Raw genomic sequence first — 23,070 nt, 5'->3', positions numbered from 1 at the left:
GGGCCAGTATGAAAAAGAAAAAAATTATGTATGCACTCACTAACTGTAAGTCGCTCTAGATAAGAGTGTCTGCTAAATGACTTAAATGTAAATGTAAAAAAAAAATACCAAAAAAAAACTAAACCGGCTGAAGATGAGCATCAGAGGCGTTGAAGACGTTCCTGTACAGCACCACTTCTACTTGCATCCGGTCTACAACAGCCAATCGAAGCAATATACTGCTTTTCTCTCATGCCTTTTTTTCTCGGGAGTGGGACAGGAGTCCACGAGGAGTGAGGATGGAGAGAGATCTGTTCAAATACAACATTTCTCATGTTGTTGGTATACTGATTGGCAAATGGACAATACAGAATGGGGGGTAGAGATGGTAGCTGCTCAGATGAGACATTTAAGTTGGGACATTGTCATGGGCAATCCATTTTGAACGATGAAGCTGTCTGAAGAATATAATGAAGAGATGCCAGAAGATTGAGTGGCGTGGAAGGAAGGGGTGGTTAGCTGTGTCAATAATACATTTGGATTGATCTAAATTTGGTAATTTGGGTATGAGGTTGATGTAGGAGGTATATACACTGCTAAATTAATAGTACTAAGAATGGATTGAGATAATGATCTGTAGTTATTCTCAGGATGAGGAAGGTCATACTAGAATTATGGATATTTATACTGTATGTTAATATAAGTGTACATTCTGACAGATCAAGTTCAGGGTTTTAATTTTGAGTGATAGGACCAATGTGAATCACTAAGGATTGTCATTCTAAATTTGGTTGAGATAAGTAATTTGGTTTTGGTTATGATTTATAAGATGACTGAGTGATTTAAGTAAATTATTAGAATATATTAGTAACTAAAGATGTTGAAACTATTTTCAGCATGACTGGTATTGCTTGTATAATCGTGAGATAACTGTCTTAAATAGATATTATGGTTGAAACAGCGATACATTATTTTAATGTGTTAGGATACACTTACATAATTGTAATTATTTTGCACTATGGCCTATTTATTGCCTTACCTCCATAACTTACTACATTTGCACACACTGTATATAGATTTTCAATTGTGTTATTGACTGTACGTTTTGTTTATTCCATATGTAACTCTGTGTTGTTGTTTTTACCGCACTGCTTTGCTTTATCTTGGCCAGGTCGCAGTTGTAAATGAGAACTTGTTCTCAACTGGCTTACCTGGTTAAATAAAGGTGAAATAAATAAATAAAAATTTAGAGTAGAAACTTTTGAAACTTACTGGTTGAAACATATAAGGTTAATGCAAGGATTGTGCCTGATATTTTTTTACATTTAAGTCATTTAGCAGACGCTCTTATCCAGAGCGACTTACAGTTAGTGAGTGCATACTGTTGTGTATTGATATTCTAGTTTTGTCCCTTTAGGGCACCTGTAACCCCCCCTTGCTTACCTACGTTGAAATGCTTGGAATGTTCTTCCTGTGAAACGCATTAAAACAATGCCCATGTTAGTTTCTACTCCCGTCTCATGTCCTGTCCTTATATTAGTTGTATAAGTAATACAGTGTGCTATACAACAACACTGGCGACGAGGAAGAAACGTTCTCAAGTTTGTGCTCATCGTCTTCGACAGAAAGTCTGAGTTAAATTTGTTATTTATTTATTTTTCTCGCTGTAGAAAGACGCAAACATAACGTGGAGCTAGCTAGTCGAGTGATGCTAGCTAGCCTTTGATGTCACGGCAACGAGAGCCTCGAGGGATAGGAAGAGTTTCGCTGCGGGAGAAAGTGAAGTCATCGTGAGTTAAAAGAAAGAAAAACAAACCGAAAATGTCTGCATTGATTGGAAATATAGGAACATTTGATGAATCTGCGGAACAATGGAGTTCTTACACAGAACGTTTTGAGTACTTTGTGTTGGCAAATGGAATTAAAGCTGAAGTCGTTGTGCCAACATTTTTGACTGTTATGGGAGGAAAAACATTCAATCTACTGTGCAGCCTAGTAACACCTGAAAAACCTGGTGATAAATCATATGATGAAATTGTGGCTACCTTTAAAAGGACATTATTCTCCAAAACCACTGATAATCGCAGAGAGATTCCGGTTTCATAAGAGAAATCAAGATCAGGGGGAATCAATCTCACAGTTTGTGGCTGTATTGAAACAGTTATCTGAACACTATGAATTTGGGCGATCAATGAGTGACACTATACGTGATAGGTTAGTGTGTGGCATGCACAGCGAGGCAATTCAGAAACGCCTTTTGACTGAGAGTAACGTAACATTGCAGAGAGCAATAGAAGTGAGTACGTCAATAGAAATGGGAAATAAAGACGCACAACAGCTAAGTGCATCGACCAAAGTACATAATGTGTCTATGGAGTTAAAAAACAAGGCAGGAGGTGGGAAGCCATGCTATCGCTGTGGGAAACCAGGTCACCAAGCAGAGGAGTGTTGGTGCAAAGACTGCAGAAGTTGTGGTAAAAAGGGTCACATCGAACGTGCATGTAAAAACAAAAAGACACAATCAAACAAAAGTACTGAACAAAGGCTTAGCCGCCCTGCACAATCAAGAAGTACAAAAATAAAGTACATAAAATGGAGCACACAGAGGATGAACAAAGTGATACCCTGTCTGAAGGGGAAGAATCTTTGCATGTTATGTCAATTTCAGACAATGGATATAGGTACTGGGTGACACCGCTACTGGATGGAAACGCAGTAGGGATGCAAGTGGACACTGGAGCAGCCATATCTTTGCTGTCTGAGGCTGTATACAAGGAGAAACTACATCACCTCACACTACAGCCCACAAAGATGACGCTGAAAACATACATGGGTGAGACTGTTCCAGTGAGAGGAAGCGTGATTGTTACAGTGGAGCTCAACAAACAGAAGGTAAAGCTACCACTCTACATTGTGAAAGGCAACCATCCAGCGTTGCTAGGACGCACATGGCTGGAAAAGATCAAACTAAACTGGCAGGAAATTCACATGGTTGCAAAAGAGGACACAAACCTACAAGGGATATTGAGGAAACACGCGGATGTGTTCAAAGGAGAACTTGGCAGTATGAAGGACATAACAGTTAAACTGACCGTGAAACCAGACAGCAAGCCAAAATGCTTCAAAGCTAGACCTGTCCCATACGCCATAAAACCAAAAGTTGAAATTGAGCTAAACAGACTAGTCGAGAGTGGAGTATTGGATCCAGTGAATGTTAGTGAATGGGCTACACCCGTTGTTCCAGTCATAAAAAAGATGGATCACTCAGACTCTGTGGTGATTTCAAAGTCACCATTAACCCAGTCTTGATGCTGAAAAATATCCACTACCCCTCATTGACGACCTCTTTTCTGGTTTAGCTGGAGGACAAAAATTCAGTAAGATAGACGTATGTCAGGCCTATCTACGGATGCATGTGGACCAAGAGTCTCAAAAAATTCTACAGCTGCACCATCGAGAGCATCCTGACTGGTTGCATCACCGCCTGGTATGGCAACTGCTTGGCCTCCGACCGCAAGGCACTACAGAGGGTAGTGCGTACGGCCCAGTACATCACTGGGACAAAGCTTCCTGCCATCCAGGACCTCTATACCAGGCGGTGTCAGAGGAAGGCCCTCAAAATTGTCAAAGACTCCAGCCACCCTAGTCATAGACTGTTCTCTCTGCTACCGCACGGCAAGCGGTACCGGAGTGCCAAGTCTAGGTCCAAAAGACTTCTCAACAGCTTCTACCCCCAAGCCATAAGACTCCTGAACAGCTAATCATGGCTACCCGGACTATTTGCACTGCCCCCCCCACCCCATCCTTTTTACGCTGCTGCTACTCTGTTAAGTATTTATGCATAGTCACTTTAACTCTACCCACATGTACATATTACCTCAACTACCTCAACTAGCCGGTGCCCCCCGCACATTGACTCTGCAACGGTACCCCCCCTGTATATATAGCCTCCCTACTGTCACTTTATTTTACTTCTGCTCTTTTTTTCTCAACACTTTTTTTGTTTGTTGTTTTATTCTTACTTTTTTGTTTAAAATAAATGCACTGTTGGTTCAGGGCTGTAAGTAAGCATTTCACTGTAATGTCTGCACCTGTTGTATTCGGCGCATGTGACCAATAAAATTTGATTTGATTTGATTTGATTTGAAGAACTGTTAACCATAGTGACTCACAAAGGACTGTACAGGTACCGGAGGCTTCCTTTTGGAATCACCTCAGATCCGGCCTTGTTTCAGAGAGCTATGGACCAGATACTGAGCGGGCTCACTGGGGTCCAATGTTACCTCGATGATCTACTCATCACCGGCAAAGACGAGCAGGAGCACCTGAGAAACCTGATCGCTACACTACAGAGATTGGAGGAGTACGGTCTGAGGGTCCGGAAGGACAAATGCAAGTTTTTCCGGCCCTTTGTTGAGTACCTAGGCCACGTCATCGACAGCTCGGGGCTCCACAAGGCGCCATCGAAGTTGAAGGCCGTTGCAGAAGCTCCATCCCCACAGAACGTGAGTCAGCTGAGATCATTCTTAGGACTACTGACATACTACGCAAAGTTTGTGCCAAACCTAGCTAACATGTTAAAGCCACTGTCACGCCCTGGCTCTGGGGACTAGGTTATGTTGAGCCAGGGTGTGTGATTCTATGTTTGTATATCTATGTTGGCCTGAGTGACTCCCAATCAGAGGCAACGAGTGTCAGCTGGTTGTCTCTGATTGGGAGCCATATTTAACTGTCTGGCTTTTCACTTTGTGTTGTGGTTTCTTGTTCCGTGTTCGGTCAGTGTTACCGTGGACTTCACGAGTCGTTTCTTGTTTTGATTTGAGTTTTGTGCTTTAACTAATTAAAGTAAACATGTTCGTTCAACACGCTGCGCATTGGTCTACTCACTCCTATGACGATCGTGACAGCCACTGCATGAGCTTTTGAACAAAGCCAAACAGTGGAAGTGGACAGACAGATGTGAGGAGGCCTTCAAGAAAGTGAAAACAGCCTTAGCTCAGTCAGAGGTCCTAACCCACTTCAACCCCAACTTGCCATTACAGTTGGCATGTGATGCATCGCCTTATGCCGTTGGTGCGGTTGTCTCACACATCATGCCATCAGGTGAAGAAAGGCCAATTGCTTTCGCATCACGGACCTTAAGCAAAGCCGAGAGCAATAATGCACAGATAGAGCGTGAAGCACTCGCCATTGTGTTTGGAGTTAAGAAATGTTCTGTGCATAGACCCCTCACCTCCATATTTGGTCCCCACACCGGCATTCCGTCGCTTGCAGCCAGCTGCATGCAGCGATGGGCGTTATTGTTATCTGCTCGCCTGTATGATATCAAGTACAGAAGGTCTGAGCAGCACTGCAATGCAGATGGCCTCTCAAGGCTTCCCTTACCTGTCGCACTCCCAGGCTGAAATCTTCTACTTCACGGAAGTGACGAACGCCCCAGTTACATCTGTCCAAGTGAAAAAGTTCACCCACACTGATCCAGTGATGTCTGAGGTCGTGGACATTGTCACTCGTGGAAAAGAAGGAGAGATGTCGGACAGCCTACAACCTTACCTAGTGAGGAGAAACGAGCTCACAGTTCAGTTTGGATGCTTGCTATGGGGTTTTCGAGTCATTATACCACTGCCACTGAGAAGGCAGGTGCTTGAAGAACTCCATTCAGGGCACTGTGGCATGGTGCGAATGAAGGAGATTGCACGCAGCTACTTTTGGTGGCCAGGTCTGGATGCAGTCATGTTCTGCATGTCAAAAGATGAGGAACATGCCTCAGCTAGCGCCACTACACCCATGGGACTTCCCAGAGGAGCCTTGGCAGCGGGTCCACATAGACTATGCAGGCCCACTGGAGGATCGTATGTTCTTAGTCGTAGTTGACGCACACAGCAAATGGCCTGAGGTCACAGTGATGAAGAGCACCTCAGCGTAGAGAACCATCGAATAGCTACGGTAAATTTTCAGTCGCCTCGGCTTGCCAACACAACTCGTTAGTGATAATGCCCCCAACTGATGTCTGAAGAGTTCCGGTCATTCATTGAAGCAAATGGAATTCAACACATCAAGTCAGCGCCGTATCACCCTGCAATGAACGGCCTCGCTGAAAGGTTTGTCCAAACGATAAAGCAAGCTTTAAAATCATCACAAGGGAACGGCTCCCTCAATAGGCGTCTAAACACCTTCCTGTTAACCTACAGAAACACTCCCCACACTACAACCAAAGTGGCACCCGCGTCAGCCATGATGAAAAGACAGCTTCGCACGTGACTCGACCTCCTGAGACCTCCAAAGGCGAGACAGGTTGTACAGACGCAACAGAGAGCACAGGTGGAGAGACGGAGCAAAGCAAAAGACAGAAGCTTCATAGCTGGAGAGAGAGTTCTTGCTCGAAACTACTGCAAAGGTCCAAAGTGGATACCAGCCACAGTGGTTGCACAAACAGGGCCTGTGTCCTACACAGTTCACACACCGGAAAACATCATCTGGAGGAGACACGTGGATCAACTGTTGCCAGGAACCAACCTCAGAGATGACTCCTGTCAAGTGACAAAACAAGATCAGCTACTGGAGACCTACCATGACTACGAGCTATCACCTGAACATCCACTGCAGCAACCTACCAATGTGGAAAGTGCTCCAGACTCACCTGAACCAGCCAGAGTGCCTACTCAGGGTACTGTTGCACCCCAGTCTGAGCATACACCATCACCACTCAGACTCAGAGATAATGTGACTGTAGACTCACCTGTACGTCGTCATTACCCTGCAAGAGAAAGACGACCCCCCTGACAGGTTGACTATTTAGTTCAGACTAACCTCCGATATTGGGGCAGAATACACCCCAGGGTTAAGTCTGGGGACTGAGGCAGTCTACCCTCTATCCCTAGTTTAGAAAATGTTATTCTGAAAAGTTCATTTCTTTACATTAAGAAAACAATAGGCAAAACAGTGAATATTTACTTTTTCCTTATGAGTCATCAAAAGTAAAGGGGGAGGAATATGTTGTGTATTGATATTCTAGTTTTGTCCCTTTAGGGCACCTGTATACCCCCCCTTGCTTACCTACGTTGAAATGCTTGGAATGTTCTTCCTGTGAAACGCATTAAAACAATGCCCATGTTAATTTATACTCCCGTCTCATGTCCTGTCCTTATATTAGTTGTATAAGTAATACAATGTGCTATACAACACATACATTTTCATCATGCCTAAGCAATGCTGTTGGTTCATTGATTGTGCAGGGCGGCTAAGCCTACTAAGTGAATTTGTATTTGATTTTGAATAGGGTATTTTTTATATTTTCATAATTAAAAGGCTGACACATTACCTTTAGCTACAGATTATCTCACCAGCCTGGGTTTCCATCTCCTCTCTCTCCTTCATTCCTCTCTCCAGCAGGCAGAGAGAGGGGCTCGCAACAGTTTAATGAAATATGTTTAGTTGTGAAAACATCGATGTTCCCGAACAGATTTCACTTGGTTTTCCAAATTAAGCACTGGGTAGCTGCAAGAACATAATTGGAGAGCCCATGGTGGAATATCACCTGTCACACAGTGAGAGGCTGCATGCTCCTCAAACAGCGGTTGATGCATGGAGTGAAATAATTGATATCATGAACATGGTGATTATTAGGTTACCGTATTCACATATTAGTCACTATATACATTTGAAGTATTTGGAGGTATTGATATGGGACTATTAATTCCCAAAGAGGGGGGATTGATGTGGATTTTTACAGTGGTGCATATCTCTGTTGCTAGGCAAGAACTTAATTGATTCCTATCATGGGGTTTGGTGTGTGTGACATAGGAATGTTAATGCTATTTTTATCTGATCTGACCTTGGGTTGAATTCCTCAATCCTAACTAATCCAAGGCTGTACTGATCTATCAGGGACTGAAACCAGAGTGTAATCCTTTGTATCTCTCCTCAGGCATATTGTGGGAACGGATTTAGTGTTGAACAGAGTTCAGACTAAACCTGGTACCTACTAACAGTCTTGGGTTTTCAAGCAACTGGGTCTGAAATGTCACTCATTGGACAATATGCAATTGATAATCGCATAGCATTGGATGCTATTACAGTAGATAAAGGGGGAATGTATGTGATTATAGGGGGAGATGCATGTTGTACATACTTGCCATCAGAATAGGAAGGTTTTGTGAAGTTAACTAAAGCTATGGGAAATATTAGAGAAATACAGGATGGGATTAGTGATTACAGCTAGAGATGTAATTTAGAAATTGTCATGAATCAATGTATTTTCTGGGATGATGTCATGAGGTTAGTAATTCATTTGTATGTTTGGTTTGTTTGGTTTAAGTAATGTTATCTGTGGAATTTTACTTACAACAGAAAAAGAAAGAAAATGTGGGATTGATATTACGTCTTTTATACAGGATTAGTTAATGTTTGATATTGTGAGCTGCATAGGATTTGGAGGATGACACATTCCATGTATTTATTTCTGTCACTGATGGGTGCCAGAAGGTATGCGTGCCAAGATAGCTGGGGGGCCACTGGTGCTAATCTTAGAAGGAGTACGTGATGGAATATCCTGCAACACAATACCATATAGGGTGATCCTATTGTGGTGAGGAGTGACACTCAATAATGGTCGGCAACTGTTGGATAGAATTAGCTTGCAAACAAGTATATAAGCTAAGAGATTTGCTTTGTTCAGGAGTTCAGATAGCAAATGGGCCACCCACGTGCCGTTTGCTATGTGAACCCGGTACCGCGATATTAAATACTTTGCATCAAGTCTCCATGTAAGTGTTTATGTATCTCCTAGCATACTGAATTACTTGATGCCAGAGAAACTCATCATAACAGATGGTCATTCCTTGCATCCATAGCTCTGTGTATGAATTTGAGAGTTGTTACATTTCTCCAAGCCCGTTCCTCAGCTTTTTACCAAAACAGATTTGGTTGGGCGCTTTGTTATTGTTTCAATTAAGGATTCTTGCTTTAATTGAGCCATCTATGTTTTCAATCTTAATTTATTCATCCCATCCACTATAACCACACATCAAATCAAGTTACTTGCTCAAAGCTGTTATTTTCAACTCCGAGAGGCCCATCCCCACCCCCACCAAGAATACCAGAATCAGAATTCGTAGAGGGAATTTGTTCCAAGACCTGAATGCTGCCTTTCAAGATGGGTGTGGTTCTGTAGAAGACTCCATTTTAGAGATAGAAATGGTTCTACCCAACGGGACCACAGAGAAAGGTGAGAACCATGGTGGAGTGCTGAGGGACGCCTTCAGTGAATACTGGGACAAATTCATGAGGAAGTGCACAAGTGGGACCACAATACAAATTTCCATGACAAGGCATGACATGAAGGACTCATGGGAAATTGTTGCAAAAGTGATGGTCCTTGGATATAACATGGTAGGCTACTTCCCTATAGTATTGGCCAAGCCATTTCTGCAACACTGTCTTGGAAAACAGATCAAATCTGAAGACCTCTTGGCAACATTTTTGCAGTCCATACCAAGTGAGGAAAGGGTAATCGTCGAACAGTCAATCCTAGATTACTCGACAGTTGCTGGAAGTGGATTTTCTTGAAGAACATGATGTCAAGATTCTGATCAATGAGATGAACTGGCAGAAGATGTTGCTTGAAGTTGCCCACAAATAAATCATTAAAGATCCTGCCTACATTGCTGAGTGCTGGAACGGCATACTGAAAAGGTTGAAGATGCCTCATGGGGGTTTGGATGAGGTGCTGGGGAGCCTCACACCAATAAGCAAGAGAGTTGCTGCAGCTGTTAAACACGATACCTTAACCAAGAGGGAACCAACGATCATGGACTTTTTAAAGAAGTACATAGGCAACTGCTCAACCCACCGCCTAAAGCACTTTCTCAGATTTTGCACAGGTAACATCAATGTTGAACAATAATAATTAAGTTGCCCACCTCCTAGCGTGTGTATGTTTGATATTGCTTCTATGGAGGTTAAATGCAAATGTAATTGAGTGTTTCTTTGTTCTGTCTTAATTTCTTATACAGGTTGCAGACGTCCTTGTGTCTTCAGCCATTCACATCCGCTTTGTTGAATCCAAGAGTGACTTTGTGAGAAGCCCCCAATCACACACCTGCGGATGTGTTTTTGAGATCCCCAACACCTACACATCATACCTTGAGATGTCAGAGGTATTCACCCAGGTCCTGGATTCCAACGTGTGGGTGATGGACATAATTTAAATGTAAGTGGGACATTTTCTCTCTCTCTCTCTCACACACACACACACAATGAACTTGCTCAAATCAATCATGTAGCATTAGGGGTTGAACTGTCAAAAGTGACCAGGGAGGATGGTAGTTATGTTATTGGGTAGCGGTACACATGTATCTGTCTTGTTCCACCAGGCTACCTCACCCAACCCTTCCACCACAAGATATGTTGACAACACATTCAACAACTACATTCACAATGTTATGTTTTACCCTGTCTTACTTTCTTAAACAGGTGCAGATGTCCTTGTGTTGAGACCAAGAGTGACTTAGGAAGAAGCCCCCCAGACTGCTGAAGAACACACATGCTGTACGATGTCCTCATTGTTGTCCTCATCCTGGACTTTTCTTTCAAACACACTGACATTGTTACAATTTCAATATCACAAAACACAAGTAGAATTGATGTTATAAGCAGTTTTTGGGAATGCATGTTTTTTACCTCCCTGCCCCTTCACCCAACATGCCCATCAAAACTACACCTACACAATATCAAAACTATTTTCACACATATAATAATATATTAAGTTGAGAATACTCTGAAGGTTGACAATGTTATCAATTGTGCAATTGTGACTGAAAAGGCTGATGAACAGCATGTCATTTTGGTCTATATGGAGCCAGGAAACAGAGCGTTTGTTCTGTTTTAGTTTTTTTCAAATCATAATTTCTAATTGAATACAGCCTAGATGTTTAGATTTCTATAGACAATCTGAAAGAAGAAACTGAGGTTTCTAATGCATCTACATTTGCCAAAAAACTATCAATAATTAGTGTAAGGGCTCTGTCTTCACTTCTTTTTTTTAAACCGCGGTTCCACAGTGCGCACTTGCCACAAGTTGAGGTGGATCCGGTGTTGGAGTCAGGCGCAGGACACAGAAGCTCAGTCAAAACGACTTTACTAGGCAAACAGACAATACAAAAATAACGGGCCTCGAACACTGGAGGCGAGCGATTACGCATACAGTGCGTAAATTAACCCCTCGCTGTCCAGTGGGGGCGGAGGAGTCTCTCTTATCTCATTGTCCTGGAGTGGACCAGCTACCACCGGCCTGAGGAGAGACACATGGAACGAGGGGTTAATGTGATAATCATTAGGCAGTTGTAACTTGTAGCAAACCTCGTTCAATCTCCTCAGGACTTTTAAATGGCCCCACAAACCGCCGACCCAGCTTCCGGCAGGGCAGGCGAAGGGGCAGGTTTCGAGTCGAGAGCCAGACTCGATCTCCAGGTACGCATACTGGACCCTCACTGCGGTGGAGATCGGCGCTCGCCTTCTGCCGACGGATGGCCCGCTGCAGGTGGACGTGTGCAGCGTTCCACGTCTCCTCAGAGCGCCGAAACCACTCATCCACCGCAGGAGCCTCGATCTGGCTCTGATGCCATGGTGCCAGAACCGGCTGATACCCTAACACACACTGGAAAGGGGTCAGGTTAGTAGAGGAGTGGCGAAGAGAGTTCTGAGCCATCTCTGCCCAGGGAATATACCCCGACCACTCCTCCTGCCGGCCCTGGCAATAGGATCTCAGAAACCTACCCACATCCTGGTTCACTCTCTCCACCTGCCCATTACTCTCAGGGTGGAACCCCGAGGTCAGGCTAACCGAGACCCCCAAGCGTTCCATGAACGCCCTCCAGACTCTAGAGGTGAATTGGGGACCCCGATCAGACACTATATCCTCGGAACCCTGTAGTGCCGGAAGACGTGGGTAAACAAAGCCTCAGCAGTCTGTAGGGCAGTAGGGAGACCCGGCATTGGGATGAGACGACAGGCCTTAGAGAACCGATCCACAATGACCAGAATAGTGGTATTCCCCTGAGAGGGGGGAAGGTCCGTAACAAATTCCACAGAGAGGTGAGACCACGGCCGTTGTGAAACGGGCAGGGGTTGTAACTTCCCCCTGGGAAGGTGTCTAGGTGCCTTACACTGAGCGCACACCGAGCAGGAGGAGACATAAACCCTCACGTCCCTAGCCAATGTTGGCCACCAGTACTTAACACTAAGGCAGTGCACTGTCCGGCCAATACCTGGATGTCCAGAGGAGGGTGACGTATGAGCCCAATAAATGAGACGATCACGGACCTCGAGCGGCACGTACGTCCGACCCACTGGACACTCTGGGGGAGTAGGGTCGGTGCGTAACGCCCGCTCAATTTCCGCATCGACCTCCCATACCACCGGTGCCACCAGACAAGACTCCGGCAGTATGGGAGTGGGCTCAATGGACCTCTCCTCTGTGTCATACCGCCTGGACAGGGCGTCTGCCTTACCGTTCTGGGACCCTGGGATGTAGGTTATCTTAAACACAAACCGGGTCAGAAACATGTTCCACCTAGCCTGACGAGGGTTCAATCTCCTAGCTGCCCGGATGTACTCCAGGTTACGGTGATCAGTCAGAATGAGAAAAGGGTGTTGAGCCCCCTCAAGCCAATGCCTCCACACCTTTAGAGCTTGAACCACGGCTAACAGCTCCCTGTCCCCTAGGTCATAATTACATTCAGCCGGGCTGAGCTTTTTAGAATAAAGAGCGCAGGGATGGAGCTTAGGAGGCGTGCCTGAGCGTTGCGACAGTACTGCCTCAATCCCGGCCTCTGACGCGTCCACCTCTACCTGGATCGCTAAAGCGGGGTCCGGGTGCGCCAGCACCGGAGCCGAAGTGAACAGGTCCTTCAGTTTACCAAACGCCCTGTCCGCTTCAGCCGACCACTGCAAACGCACCGGGCCCCCCTTCAGCAGGGAAGTAATGGGAGCTGCTACCTGTCCAAAACCTCCGGTAGTAATTGGCAAACCCCAAAAACTGCTGCACCTCTTTAACAGTGGTTGGGGTTTGCCAGTTACGCACGGCTGACACACGGTCAATCTCCATCTTCACCCCTGACGCGGACAACCGATGACCCAAGAAGGAGATGGACTCCTGGAAAAACAGACATTTCTCTGCCTTGACATACAAGTCATGCTCCAACAGCCTCCCCAACACTCGGCGCACCAGGGCTACATGCTCGGCTTGTGTAGAAGAGTACACTAGGATGTTGTCAATGTACACTACCACACCCTGCCTATGCAGGTCCCGGAAGATTTTGTCCACAAATGATTGGAAGACTGAAGGAGCATTCATTAACCCGTATGGCATGACGAGATACTCATAATGACCTGAGGTGGTACTAAATGCCGTCTTCCATTCATCTCCCTCCCTAATGCGCACCAAGTTATAGGCGCTCCTGAGATCCAGTTTTGTGAAGAAACGCGCTCCGCGTAATGATTCAGTCATACTCGCAATCAGAGGAAGAGGGTACCTGTTTTTAACAGTGATCTGATTGAGACTATGATAATAAATACACGGGCGCAACCCTCCATCCTTCTTCTTCACAAAAAAGAAACTCGAGGACGCAGGGGAAGTGGAGGACCGTATGTATCCTTGTCTCAGGGACTCGGCTATGTATGTCTCCATAGCCGCCGTCTCCTCTTGAGACAGAGGATACACATGGCTCCGCGGGGAGTGCCGCACCTGTCTGGAGGTTTATCGCACAATCTCCCTGTCTATGAGGTGGCAATCGCGTCGCCCTAGTCTTGCTGAACACGAGTGCCAAATCCTCATACTCAGGGGGAATGTGCATTGTGGGCACTTGGTTCGGACTCTCCACCGTGGTCGCCCCAACGGAAACACCTAAACATTGCCCAACACACTGGTCAGACCACTCCTTGAGAGCCCTCTGTTGCCACGAAATGGTGGGGTCATGGATGATTAACCAAGGAAGCCCCAGCACCACGGGATACGCAGGAGAGTCGATCAGGTACAACTGAATGATCTCCTCATGACCCCCCTGCGTCTTCATCTTTAGTGGCGCTGTGACCACCCTAATCAACCCAGATCCCAACGGGCGGCTATCTAGGGCATGGACAGGGAAGGGTGCATCAACGGGCAGGAGGGGAATCCCTAACTTAATACAACATTTCCGATCAATAAAATTCCCAGCTGCGCCTGAATCGACTAGCGCCTTATGCTGGGAATGAGATGCAACCTGAGGAAATACCACAGGTATACACAAGTGAACAACAGAGAGCTCTGGGTGAGTGGGGCGCCTACTCACCTGGAATGACTCCCCAGTGCGTGACCTGTTGCCCCGACTCCCTGGAGACCCTCCCCAGCACCTAGCCGCAGTGTGTCCTCCACGGCCACAGTTGGTGCAGGGGACGGCCCTCCTCGGGCTCTCTCTCCTCCTCTCTCTAGCACCAGCACCCCCGAGCTCCATAGGGCTAGGCTCTGAGATGCTGGGGGATGGAATGGACGGCCCCAACTCGGGACGTCCGCGGGTGGCCAGCAGGGTATCCAGACGGATGGACATGTCCACCAGCTGGTCGAAGGATAGAGTGGTGTCCCTGCAGGCCAGCTCTCGTCGAACGTCCTCACATTCCACACCGCATCCACCGCTAGAGTCCGGAAATCCAGGGCGAACTCCTGTGCGCTCCTCTTCCCCCTGTCGGAGGTGGAACAGACGCTCCCCCGCTGCTTTACCCTCAGGAGGGTGATCGAACACAGCCCTGAAGCGGCGGGAGAACTCCGCGTAGCTGATGGAGGCGGCGTCTATTCCCCTCCATTCGGCGTTGGCCCACCCAACGCCTTGCCGGAGAGACAGGAGATGAGGGCGGAAACGCTCTCGTATCCCGAGGGCGCCGGGTGTATGGTGGCCAGGTAGAGTTCCACCTGAAGGAGGAACCCCTGACACCCGGCTGCGGTGCCATCATACGCCCTCGGGAGCGAGAGCCGAATCCCACTGGATTCCGGAGCTGGTCTGGTGGGGCTGGCCGATGGTGGTGGTAAGGTAGGAGGAGGTGTGGGCACGCCTCCCCTTTCCCATCGGCGCAGGGTGTTCATCACCTCTTGCATGGCGGAGCCGAGTTGCTGAATCCTGGCGTCCTGGCAGCTGACCCGATCCTCCAGCGGCTCGGTCGCCGCCGCTGCTCCTGCTGACTCCATAGTATAGGTGTGTGATTCTGTCACAAGCTGATGTGGATGCGGTGTTGGAGTCAGGCGCAGGACACAGAAGCTCAGTCAAAACGACTTTACTAGTCAAACAGACAATACAAAAATAACGGGCCTCGAACACTGGAGGCGAGCGATTACGCATACAGTGCGTAAATACACTATAAACACGAGAACAAATATAAACATCAACGGACAGGCGGACAATCACACACAACTGCAAACAAAACTAAAGGAAACTTATAGGTGACCTAATCAATACATAACACGAAACAGGTGCACTAACAAGACAAGACCAAACAAACATTGAGACATCAGGCGGTAGTAGCTAGTGCTCCGGGGACGACGAACGCCGAAGCCTGCCCGAGCAAGGAGGAGGAGCAGTCTCGGCGGAATTCGTGACAGCACTCGCCACTCAGGAGTAGCCTAGTTTGTAAAAACTGTGTAAAAAATGTGTTTTAGTCCAAAGTTTGTGTTCATGGGTTTACATTTTCATAAACTAAAAGGGCAATTGACAACAAAAGTCAACATTGCTAATATTTTTTTCTGAATATGTAGAAATATACTGTTACTTAAAGGCACAATTCATATCCATTGATTCTCAAATAATATGACTGGTAAATCCCTAGTATATTTCTGAGTGGTGAAGGGAGTAGAGGGAGAATGAAATATGCCTACAGTCTCAGTCAAGCATACCACCATGGACTCTCAGGGGTTTAAAAGTACTAACAGCTCTTCCCTTAGCGCGAGGTAGAGGTCAATGGCCATGTATGCATCCACAGGAACAGCAAGATTGTTCTCTGCCATGATGTAGGAGCACAGGGTGTGCACATCCTAATCACAAGCTATGTCATGACGGTGGTCACACTGGTCCTCGCAGCTGGTTATGTCCTTTTGTGACACACCACACAAGTAATCATGTGTATCATGCAACTCTGGAACTGTGTGCATGACATCGGGCCGACCATGGGGGACATTCTCGTTCTTTGAGGGGTGGATCAGGTGACTCTTCCAGGTCTCTTTGTAGCGTCCAATTCATCCATTTGAGGTAGAAATAATAATAATGAGGTATCATGAACATATCAAGCCCTACAAGTGCCAAAATAAGAAAACAAATATAGTTCTATTTCACCATAATGTGGGACTACCAGTAGCCTATCCTACATGTTTTTGCAGATGTTATCGCAGGTGCAGCGAAATGCTTGTGTTTCGAGCTCCAACAGTACAGTAATACCTAGCAATACACACAAATCCAAAGGGTCACCAGGGGCAGCATGTCCGCTCAACTCAGAGCTCATGAGAAGATTCTATACCTGTTGCTAGTTGGGGTTGGCATTGGCATTGCTAGTGTGTTGGCATGTGGAAGGCCTCATGGGCAAGAGACTGCTATGATATTGTTGCCATTCCCCTGAACTTTAGGATTGTATAATAGATTATTGCAACTACTGCTCCAGATCTTGTGGTTCTGCTACAGGCCATAGAGAATAAACTGATAGGCCTATGTGACTGATACTCGGGGGTGGGGGTCTATTGATTGAACTTGAAGTTGGACGCTTGTGTGCCCCAAATTAGATCTTGGAATTCATATGGAAAACATGAAACATCTGAGGGAACGTATAAAAAAATCAAGGGAATGGATAAAAAATCTGAGGGAACAGATAACAAATCAGAGGGAATGGATAAAAAATCTAAGAGAACTGATTCAAAAATCAGAGGGAATGGGAAAAAAATCAGAGGGAATTGGGAAAAAAATCTAAGAGAACTGATTCAAAAATCAGAGGGAATGGATAAAAAAATCGAAGAGAACTGATTTTTTAAAACGAGGGAACGGATTAGTCTGACAGTTTTTTCCCTCTCCAACATGACCCCTAAGGGGCTCCGTAGGGTCCTGACATGTTGTATGTTAAAAAGGTGGACTTTGTATCGTTTATTGCATTGATTGGTTAAAAACTGCACAGTGCAAACAAATAAGAAATTTGAGAAAATAGGCATTGTTGTGACTTGTGAATGCTTGTGAGTGCAGCTGAAAGTTTTTTTGGGACACAGGGATTTTACAGCAGAGGCATTACAAGAAATCCTGTCGATATATGTTCTGTCCACACAAGCCCCTGAGCCTATGTAGGGTAGTGATTTGGATTATCACTGAAGGGGTTTGGCATTTTGGGATGAATAACATTTTTGTATTGTGTATGATGGTGCCCCCCACGCCCACCGCCTCCATTTCCCACAATGGATATTTAAATTTTTCTTTCACTGCCGGTACAGTAGGTGGCGGTAATAAGCCAATAGGTGTAGTTTGCCATAAAACCTTAAAGAAGAAGAAGACAAAGTAGCCTAACTGTACTGTTGTGGGCGACAACATTTCATGTCATACAAAGAAACAATAGCTTCCACAATGGATCGGGTAAGTCTGCTTTTAACAGTATAGGTGTGTTGTATAAAATGTATAGGCCTAGTTTTCGTCATCTTTGATCCTCCACATTCCTATGTTCGGTTTAAATGGCCGGATAAAAGAAAACAAGACGGTAAAAATTTGTATTTTTTTACTTCAACAAAGTAGCCTACTACTATATAATGTTTAGGAATCTGTGACTATGACCTAAACATCTCTCCTTCCTCCCAAAGGGTGCACATGTTCACATCCCTTAACTGATTTCGAACACATTATCCATTATTTGACCAAATACTCAAGTGGCCGCTCTTACCAAGAAAACAAATGTTTTCAAAAATGGAAGGCAATCGGGAAGAGGCAAGATCATGTGGGACCATTATAGCCAATGAGAGGGCAGATATGCGTGTTTCCACTAGTTACCACAATCACAAAGTCAAACGTCTATATCGTATTTTTATTTATTTAGGGTTAGGCTTAAAGTTAGAAGTGTGGTTAAGGTTTAAATCACATTTTAATAAGATCAATTGTAGAAATGGTGTGGTTTATGATTTTGTTTTTGGTAACTAGTGACGACCAGGCACTGCTCCCATACAAAGTTTATTTTTTCTCAAAGTTGCCGAGATGTCACGTGTCCTACTTTTACCAATACACTCCTAACAACCTAATCGTTACGACATTTATATTCAATCAAATAAGCCAGAAGCCAGATTTTGGGCCCAGTTATCCCTCTCTCTTTGCCTCTTCCTCGCTGTTTGAAAGGAAATGACTGGTATAAGAAGTATGGTGGAAACTAGCCCATGCCACCACCAACATAATGCTCTTAGATTTGTGGGTTGTAGTGAATGATTGAACATTTCAAGTAAAAGGAGATTTTCAAGGGATGCACCCAAATCAATCAGAGGTTTAGACTAAATTAATACAATATTTGGTTTAATGATGAACTGTTTAATACTTCTTGTGGCCAACAGGACAAAGCTAGCCCGTTCCCCTCCACCCTCCAGGAGTCCCCAGGTCAAAAGCCTCCTGGTACCGCTTTACTGCAGGGTCTGGTCGACTGCAGGAAAACACCGGGGCAGTGTGGAAGTGAGAGAGGAGGAGGAGAAGAGAAGGAAGATGGAGATTTGATTTCATTAAGTAAGAACCATGGTGTGTAGATTACACTACAGTCTGCTTCTGTAACAATAGTGGAGGTGCATAAAGATGGCGGCCCACATGTACCTACCATAAATTCCTAATTTTGCTAAGTTCACTGTATTGTACATTGCTTTCCTTTACTGTTTTTTTTGGTATGGTCATTAACACAGTAAACATGATCCCAATTTTAGCTTCAAGACGCCGGCAATATGAAAAAACAAAAAAGTAGATTGTGCTCATTTATTGAAACATTGAACCATGTTGTGCACTGTAGTTTCATAACTCAGTGGATAGTGCTAAAACAATGACATCATATAAAAATTCTGCCATCTTTATACACTTTAGTCATTCAAAAAAGATATTTCACCTAATTTTAACATTCTGTCATTTTTATTTTATTTTATTTTTTTGTTTTTTTAGTCATTTAGCAGACGCTCTTATCCAGAGCGACTTACAGTTAGTGAATACATATTTTTTTTATACTGGCCCCCCCGTGGGAATCGAACCCACAACCCTGGCGTTGCAAACGCCATGCTCTATCAACTGAGCTACATCCCTGCCGGCCATTCCCTCCCCTCCCCTCCCCTACCCATAAAGAGAACATGTTCAATTTAATAAAAAACATGTTTTCCCATCTCAACACATTTAATACAAATATTACTATACTAAGTGCCTATGTGCCAAAAAAAGTAACAGGGTTGACAGTAACAGGGGACTACTGAAAACAACAAAAACCATTGGATTCATTGGTAAAATAGTCCTTTAAATCAGCCATCAATTCACTTGTGACAGGAAGCTTGTTTTTTGCAACAGTTAGTGACAATGTAATGCGATCTTCAAACATTTGTATTTGTTAAAAGATTTCTTGCATGTCTATGTATGGGTAAATGGTTTGACTTGCTCAGTTTTCCACCACAAAACAGCTTAAGGTGACAATTGATGTAACGCTGTTAAAAACACCTGTTTTTCAGAGACATTTTTCAAATTAATCAGATTCATAGAGGCATATTTAATCTGCACATGTGCTAGCACGAGCAGCGCAAGTTTCCTTTATTTGCGCGAAAGTATGCATCTTAGAAATAGGTTTCACATACAAACTTTATATGTCCGAATTTGGAATCAAATATGCTTCTCAAAAATAACATGTGGTAGTAAACATTTTTAGATTCGCAATTTTCAGCATTTATCAAAGTCCCATCAGGTAGCCTGATTTCAGATGTACATGCTATTCAATATCTTTGTTTCACAGGGGATAGCCCTAACCATTGCTCTCTCAGTGGGAGGGGCTTATCATCTGGGGAGCCTCGACAACATCATGATGCTGACAAGACAGAGAAGAGTCTCTCCAGATCAGAACGTCTCAAACACCAGCAGAGATGTATAGGGAAGAATCCTCACCACTGCTGCTTTGACTGTGGGAAGAGTTCTACTAAACAGAGGGAATTTATCATTTACCAACGGATTCACACTGGAAAGAAACCGTACCGCTGCTCTCCGTGTGGGAAGCGTTTCGCTGCATCTAAAACCTTAAAATCTCAGAGAATTCATACAGGGGAGAGGCCTTACCCCTGCTTTGATTGTGGGAAGAGCTTCAGTCAATCAGGAGCCCTGACTAAACACCAACGCATACACACAGGAGAGAAGCCTTATAGCTGTGATCAGTGTGGGAAGATCTTCAATCAGTCAGGAAACCTGACTACACACCAGCGCATACACACAGGAGAGAAGCCTTATAGCTGTGATCAGTGTGGGAAGAGCTTTGCTCTATCCGGAAACCTGACTAAACACCAACGCATACACACAGGAGAGAAGCCTTATAGCTGTGATCAGTGTGGGAAGAGCTTCAATCAATCAGGAGACCTGACTAAACACCAACGCATACACACAGGAGAGAAGCCTTATAGCTGTGATCAGTGTGGGAAGAGCTTTGCTCTATCCGGTCACCTGACTACACACCAACGCATACACACAGGAGAGAAGCCTTATAGCTGCGATCAGTGTGGGAAGAGCTTCAATCAGTCAGGAGCCCTGACTACACACCAACACATACACACAGGAGAGAAGCCTTATAGCTGTGATCAGTGTGGGAAGAGCTTCAGGAAGTCAGGACACCTGACTTCACACCAACGCATACACACAGGAGAGAAGCCTTATAGCTGTGATCAGTGTGGGAAGAGCTTCAATCTATCAGGAGACCTGACTTCACACCAACGCATACACACAGGAGAGAAGCCTTATATCTGTGATCAGTGTGGGAAAAGATTCAGTCAATCAAGGACCCTAACTACACACCAACACATACACACAGGAGAGAAGCGTTATAGCTGTGATCAGTGTGGGAAGAGCTTCAGGAAGTCAGGACACCTGACTACACACCAACGCATACACACAGGAGAGAAGCCTTATAGCTGTGATCAGTGTGGGAAGAGCTTTAATCAATCAGGAGCCCTGACTACACACCAACGCATACACACAGGAGAGAAGCCTTATAGCTGTGATCAGTGTGGGAAGAGCTTTGCTCTATCTGGAAACCTGACTACACACCAACGCATACACACAGGAGAGAAGCCTTATAGCTGTGATCAGTGTGGGAAGATCTTCAATCAATCAGGAACCCTGAGCAAACACCGGCTCACACACACTGGAGAGAAACCGTACTCCTGTCTATGTGGAAAGAGCTTTGCTCTTTCAGTGTCACTGAAAAAACACCTGAAAGCACAAACATGTTGTCTTTCATCTCCCTCCTCTCCGGCACCGGTTCCAGATCCCTAAATAAAGTTTCAATAGAAAACATCTGGTAAAGAGTCATCTATATCCCATTCTCTAACAGTTTACTAAGTCTGATTACCATGGTAACCTGTGTAGCATACAGGTTACCATCTGGATCCATATATATCAAGCGTCTCGGAGTAGGAGTGCTGTGTGTGTGTTGTGGGGTGGGGGTGTTCAGAGCTGTATCTTATTTCAAAAACTTCTATTATCCATTAAATAATGTAGAATAATGTTTCAACAATAGTAGGTGTATATTAATGTGTGAGGGAAATAGCCTTGAAATGTACATCTTGTCTCATACAATCATTGGTTCCTGTAGGTGCTGGGTAAAGATATGAGGGGGAGGCGGTCAGAACTTTTGGCAGAACGCCCAGAATATGTTCTATAAGTTAAGATAGGAGAAATGTGCAGGAACCAAATGTTAATTATGAATAATGTATAATGTAAATCATGCATATATAATTTCTGTGTAAGCAGTTTATAAGAGAACTAACGGGACTGCCCCGAAAGAGCTCCCGACCGATGTGTACTATGGTGCATTAAGTTTGTTGGAACTTCTCCAGCTTGCTGGTAATAAAGATGTATTCATTTAATTTTGACTTTGAGTCCCTGGTGGTAATTTCCACTAAACATGTATTCAATACAAAAATAAATTAAATCCATTATCTTACGTGAAGGAGATGTGTCGCCCTGCATGAGGCAAATGGTGGTCACACCAGACACTGACTACCTTTTTTAAAGGTATCTGTGACCAACAGATGCATATCTGTATTCCCAATCATGTGAAATCCATAGATTAGGGCCTAATTCATTTATTTCAATTGACAGTTCTTTTTATTAACTGTAACTCAGTAAAATCTTAGAAATTGTTGCATGTTGCATTTATATTTTTGTTGAGTGCAATAGTTATTGAAGAAACAAATTGAATAAATGAATGGGCCTACTACTGTTTTAGGTGAACTGTTTCAACATGATTTACACCCATCAGAGTATCTGTGCTATAAAAATCTCAACAGTGGAACTGCCCTGCACATATCATATGTCCAAGAGAAATGTAATGAGGTGCCTAAAATCCTGAGCTCGGTGCCAGAGAATACAGGTTGTGCTGAGTACCTTGGGACTAAAGAGAGACTGCACCCTGAGAATCACAGTACCTGAGAGTACAAGTTCAGATTTAAAACACAGGATGCAGAATGGGGGTACAGCTTCCTGGAGCAACTCTTGACTGTCACAGGTAATATATCATATCTAATTGTAATAATTCATTAGAATCATTCAGACCTGCAGGTGAAGGTGTCTTCCTCCACAGAGGAAAAGTAGAGAACACTGACCTGTAGCACCACCTGTCTTCTGACCGACAACCCCAACCCCACCTACATCTGTAACAAGAACGGACAACATCTCCATGACCCTACTTCCCAACAATACTCCTGGAATAGAGAGAGAAGGGAGGAAAGTGTAGTCACAAGGCTGAGACTGGGACACACAAGGCTCAATAGTACATTGAAATTGGTGGTGAAACATCCGACTGGGAGGTGTGATCATTGTCAGGAGGAGCTGGAGACAGTAGAAC

At 44.7% G+C, this 23,070-nt stretch overlaps 1 protein-coding gene across 2 annotated transcripts; it reads left to right on the top strand.

Annotated features, from left to right (window-relative positions):
• The first annotated feature begins 17,516 nt into the window (after positions 1–17,516).
• On the top strand, positions 17,517–22,096 carry LOC121559713 (zinc finger protein 345-like). Of its 2 annotated transcripts, none has more exons than XM_045216747.1 (3): positions 17,517–17,603; positions 18,560–18,725; positions 19,975–22,096. In XM_045216747.1, the coding sequence occupies exons 1-3, from the start codon at positions 17,565–17,567 to the stop codon at positions 21,495–21,497; spliced, it is 1,728 nt and encodes a 575-aa protein (XP_045072682.1). In that variant the 5' UTR covers positions 17,517–17,564; the 3' UTR covers positions 21,498–22,096. The 2 variants fall into 2 exon arrangements, with proteins under 2 accessions (XP_045072682.1, XP_045072681.1); XM_045216746.1 differs by having other exon boundaries at positions 18,560–18,737.
• Positions 22,097–23,070: the final 974 nt, after the last annotated feature.

Source organism: Coregonus clupeaformis, unplaced genomic scaffold (assembly GCF_020615455.1).
Source record: "Coregonus clupeaformis isolate EN_2021a unplaced genomic scaffold, ASM2061545v1 scaf0787, whole genome shotgun sequence".
Classification (NCBI taxonomy): domain Eukaryota; kingdom Metazoa; phylum Chordata; class Actinopteri; order Salmoniformes; family Salmonidae; genus Coregonus; species Coregonus clupeaformis.
This window is presented reverse-complemented; position numbering and strand designations above follow the sequence as displayed.

Excerpts from the sequence above, each read along its gene's own strand:
- LOC121559713 (XM_045216746.1), top strand. The coding sequence starts at position 17,565 with ATGTCATACAAAGAAACAATAGCTTCCACAATGGATCGG. Across the intron at positions 17,604-18,559 it reads TAGCTTCCACAATGGATCGG|GACAAAGCTAGCCCGTTCCC; the intron begins GTAAGTCTGCTT and ends TGTGGCCAACAG. Across the intron at positions 18,738-19,974 it reads TTCATTAAGTAAGAACCATG|GGGATAGCCCTAACCATTGC; the intron begins GTGTGTAGATTA and ends TTTGTTTCACAG.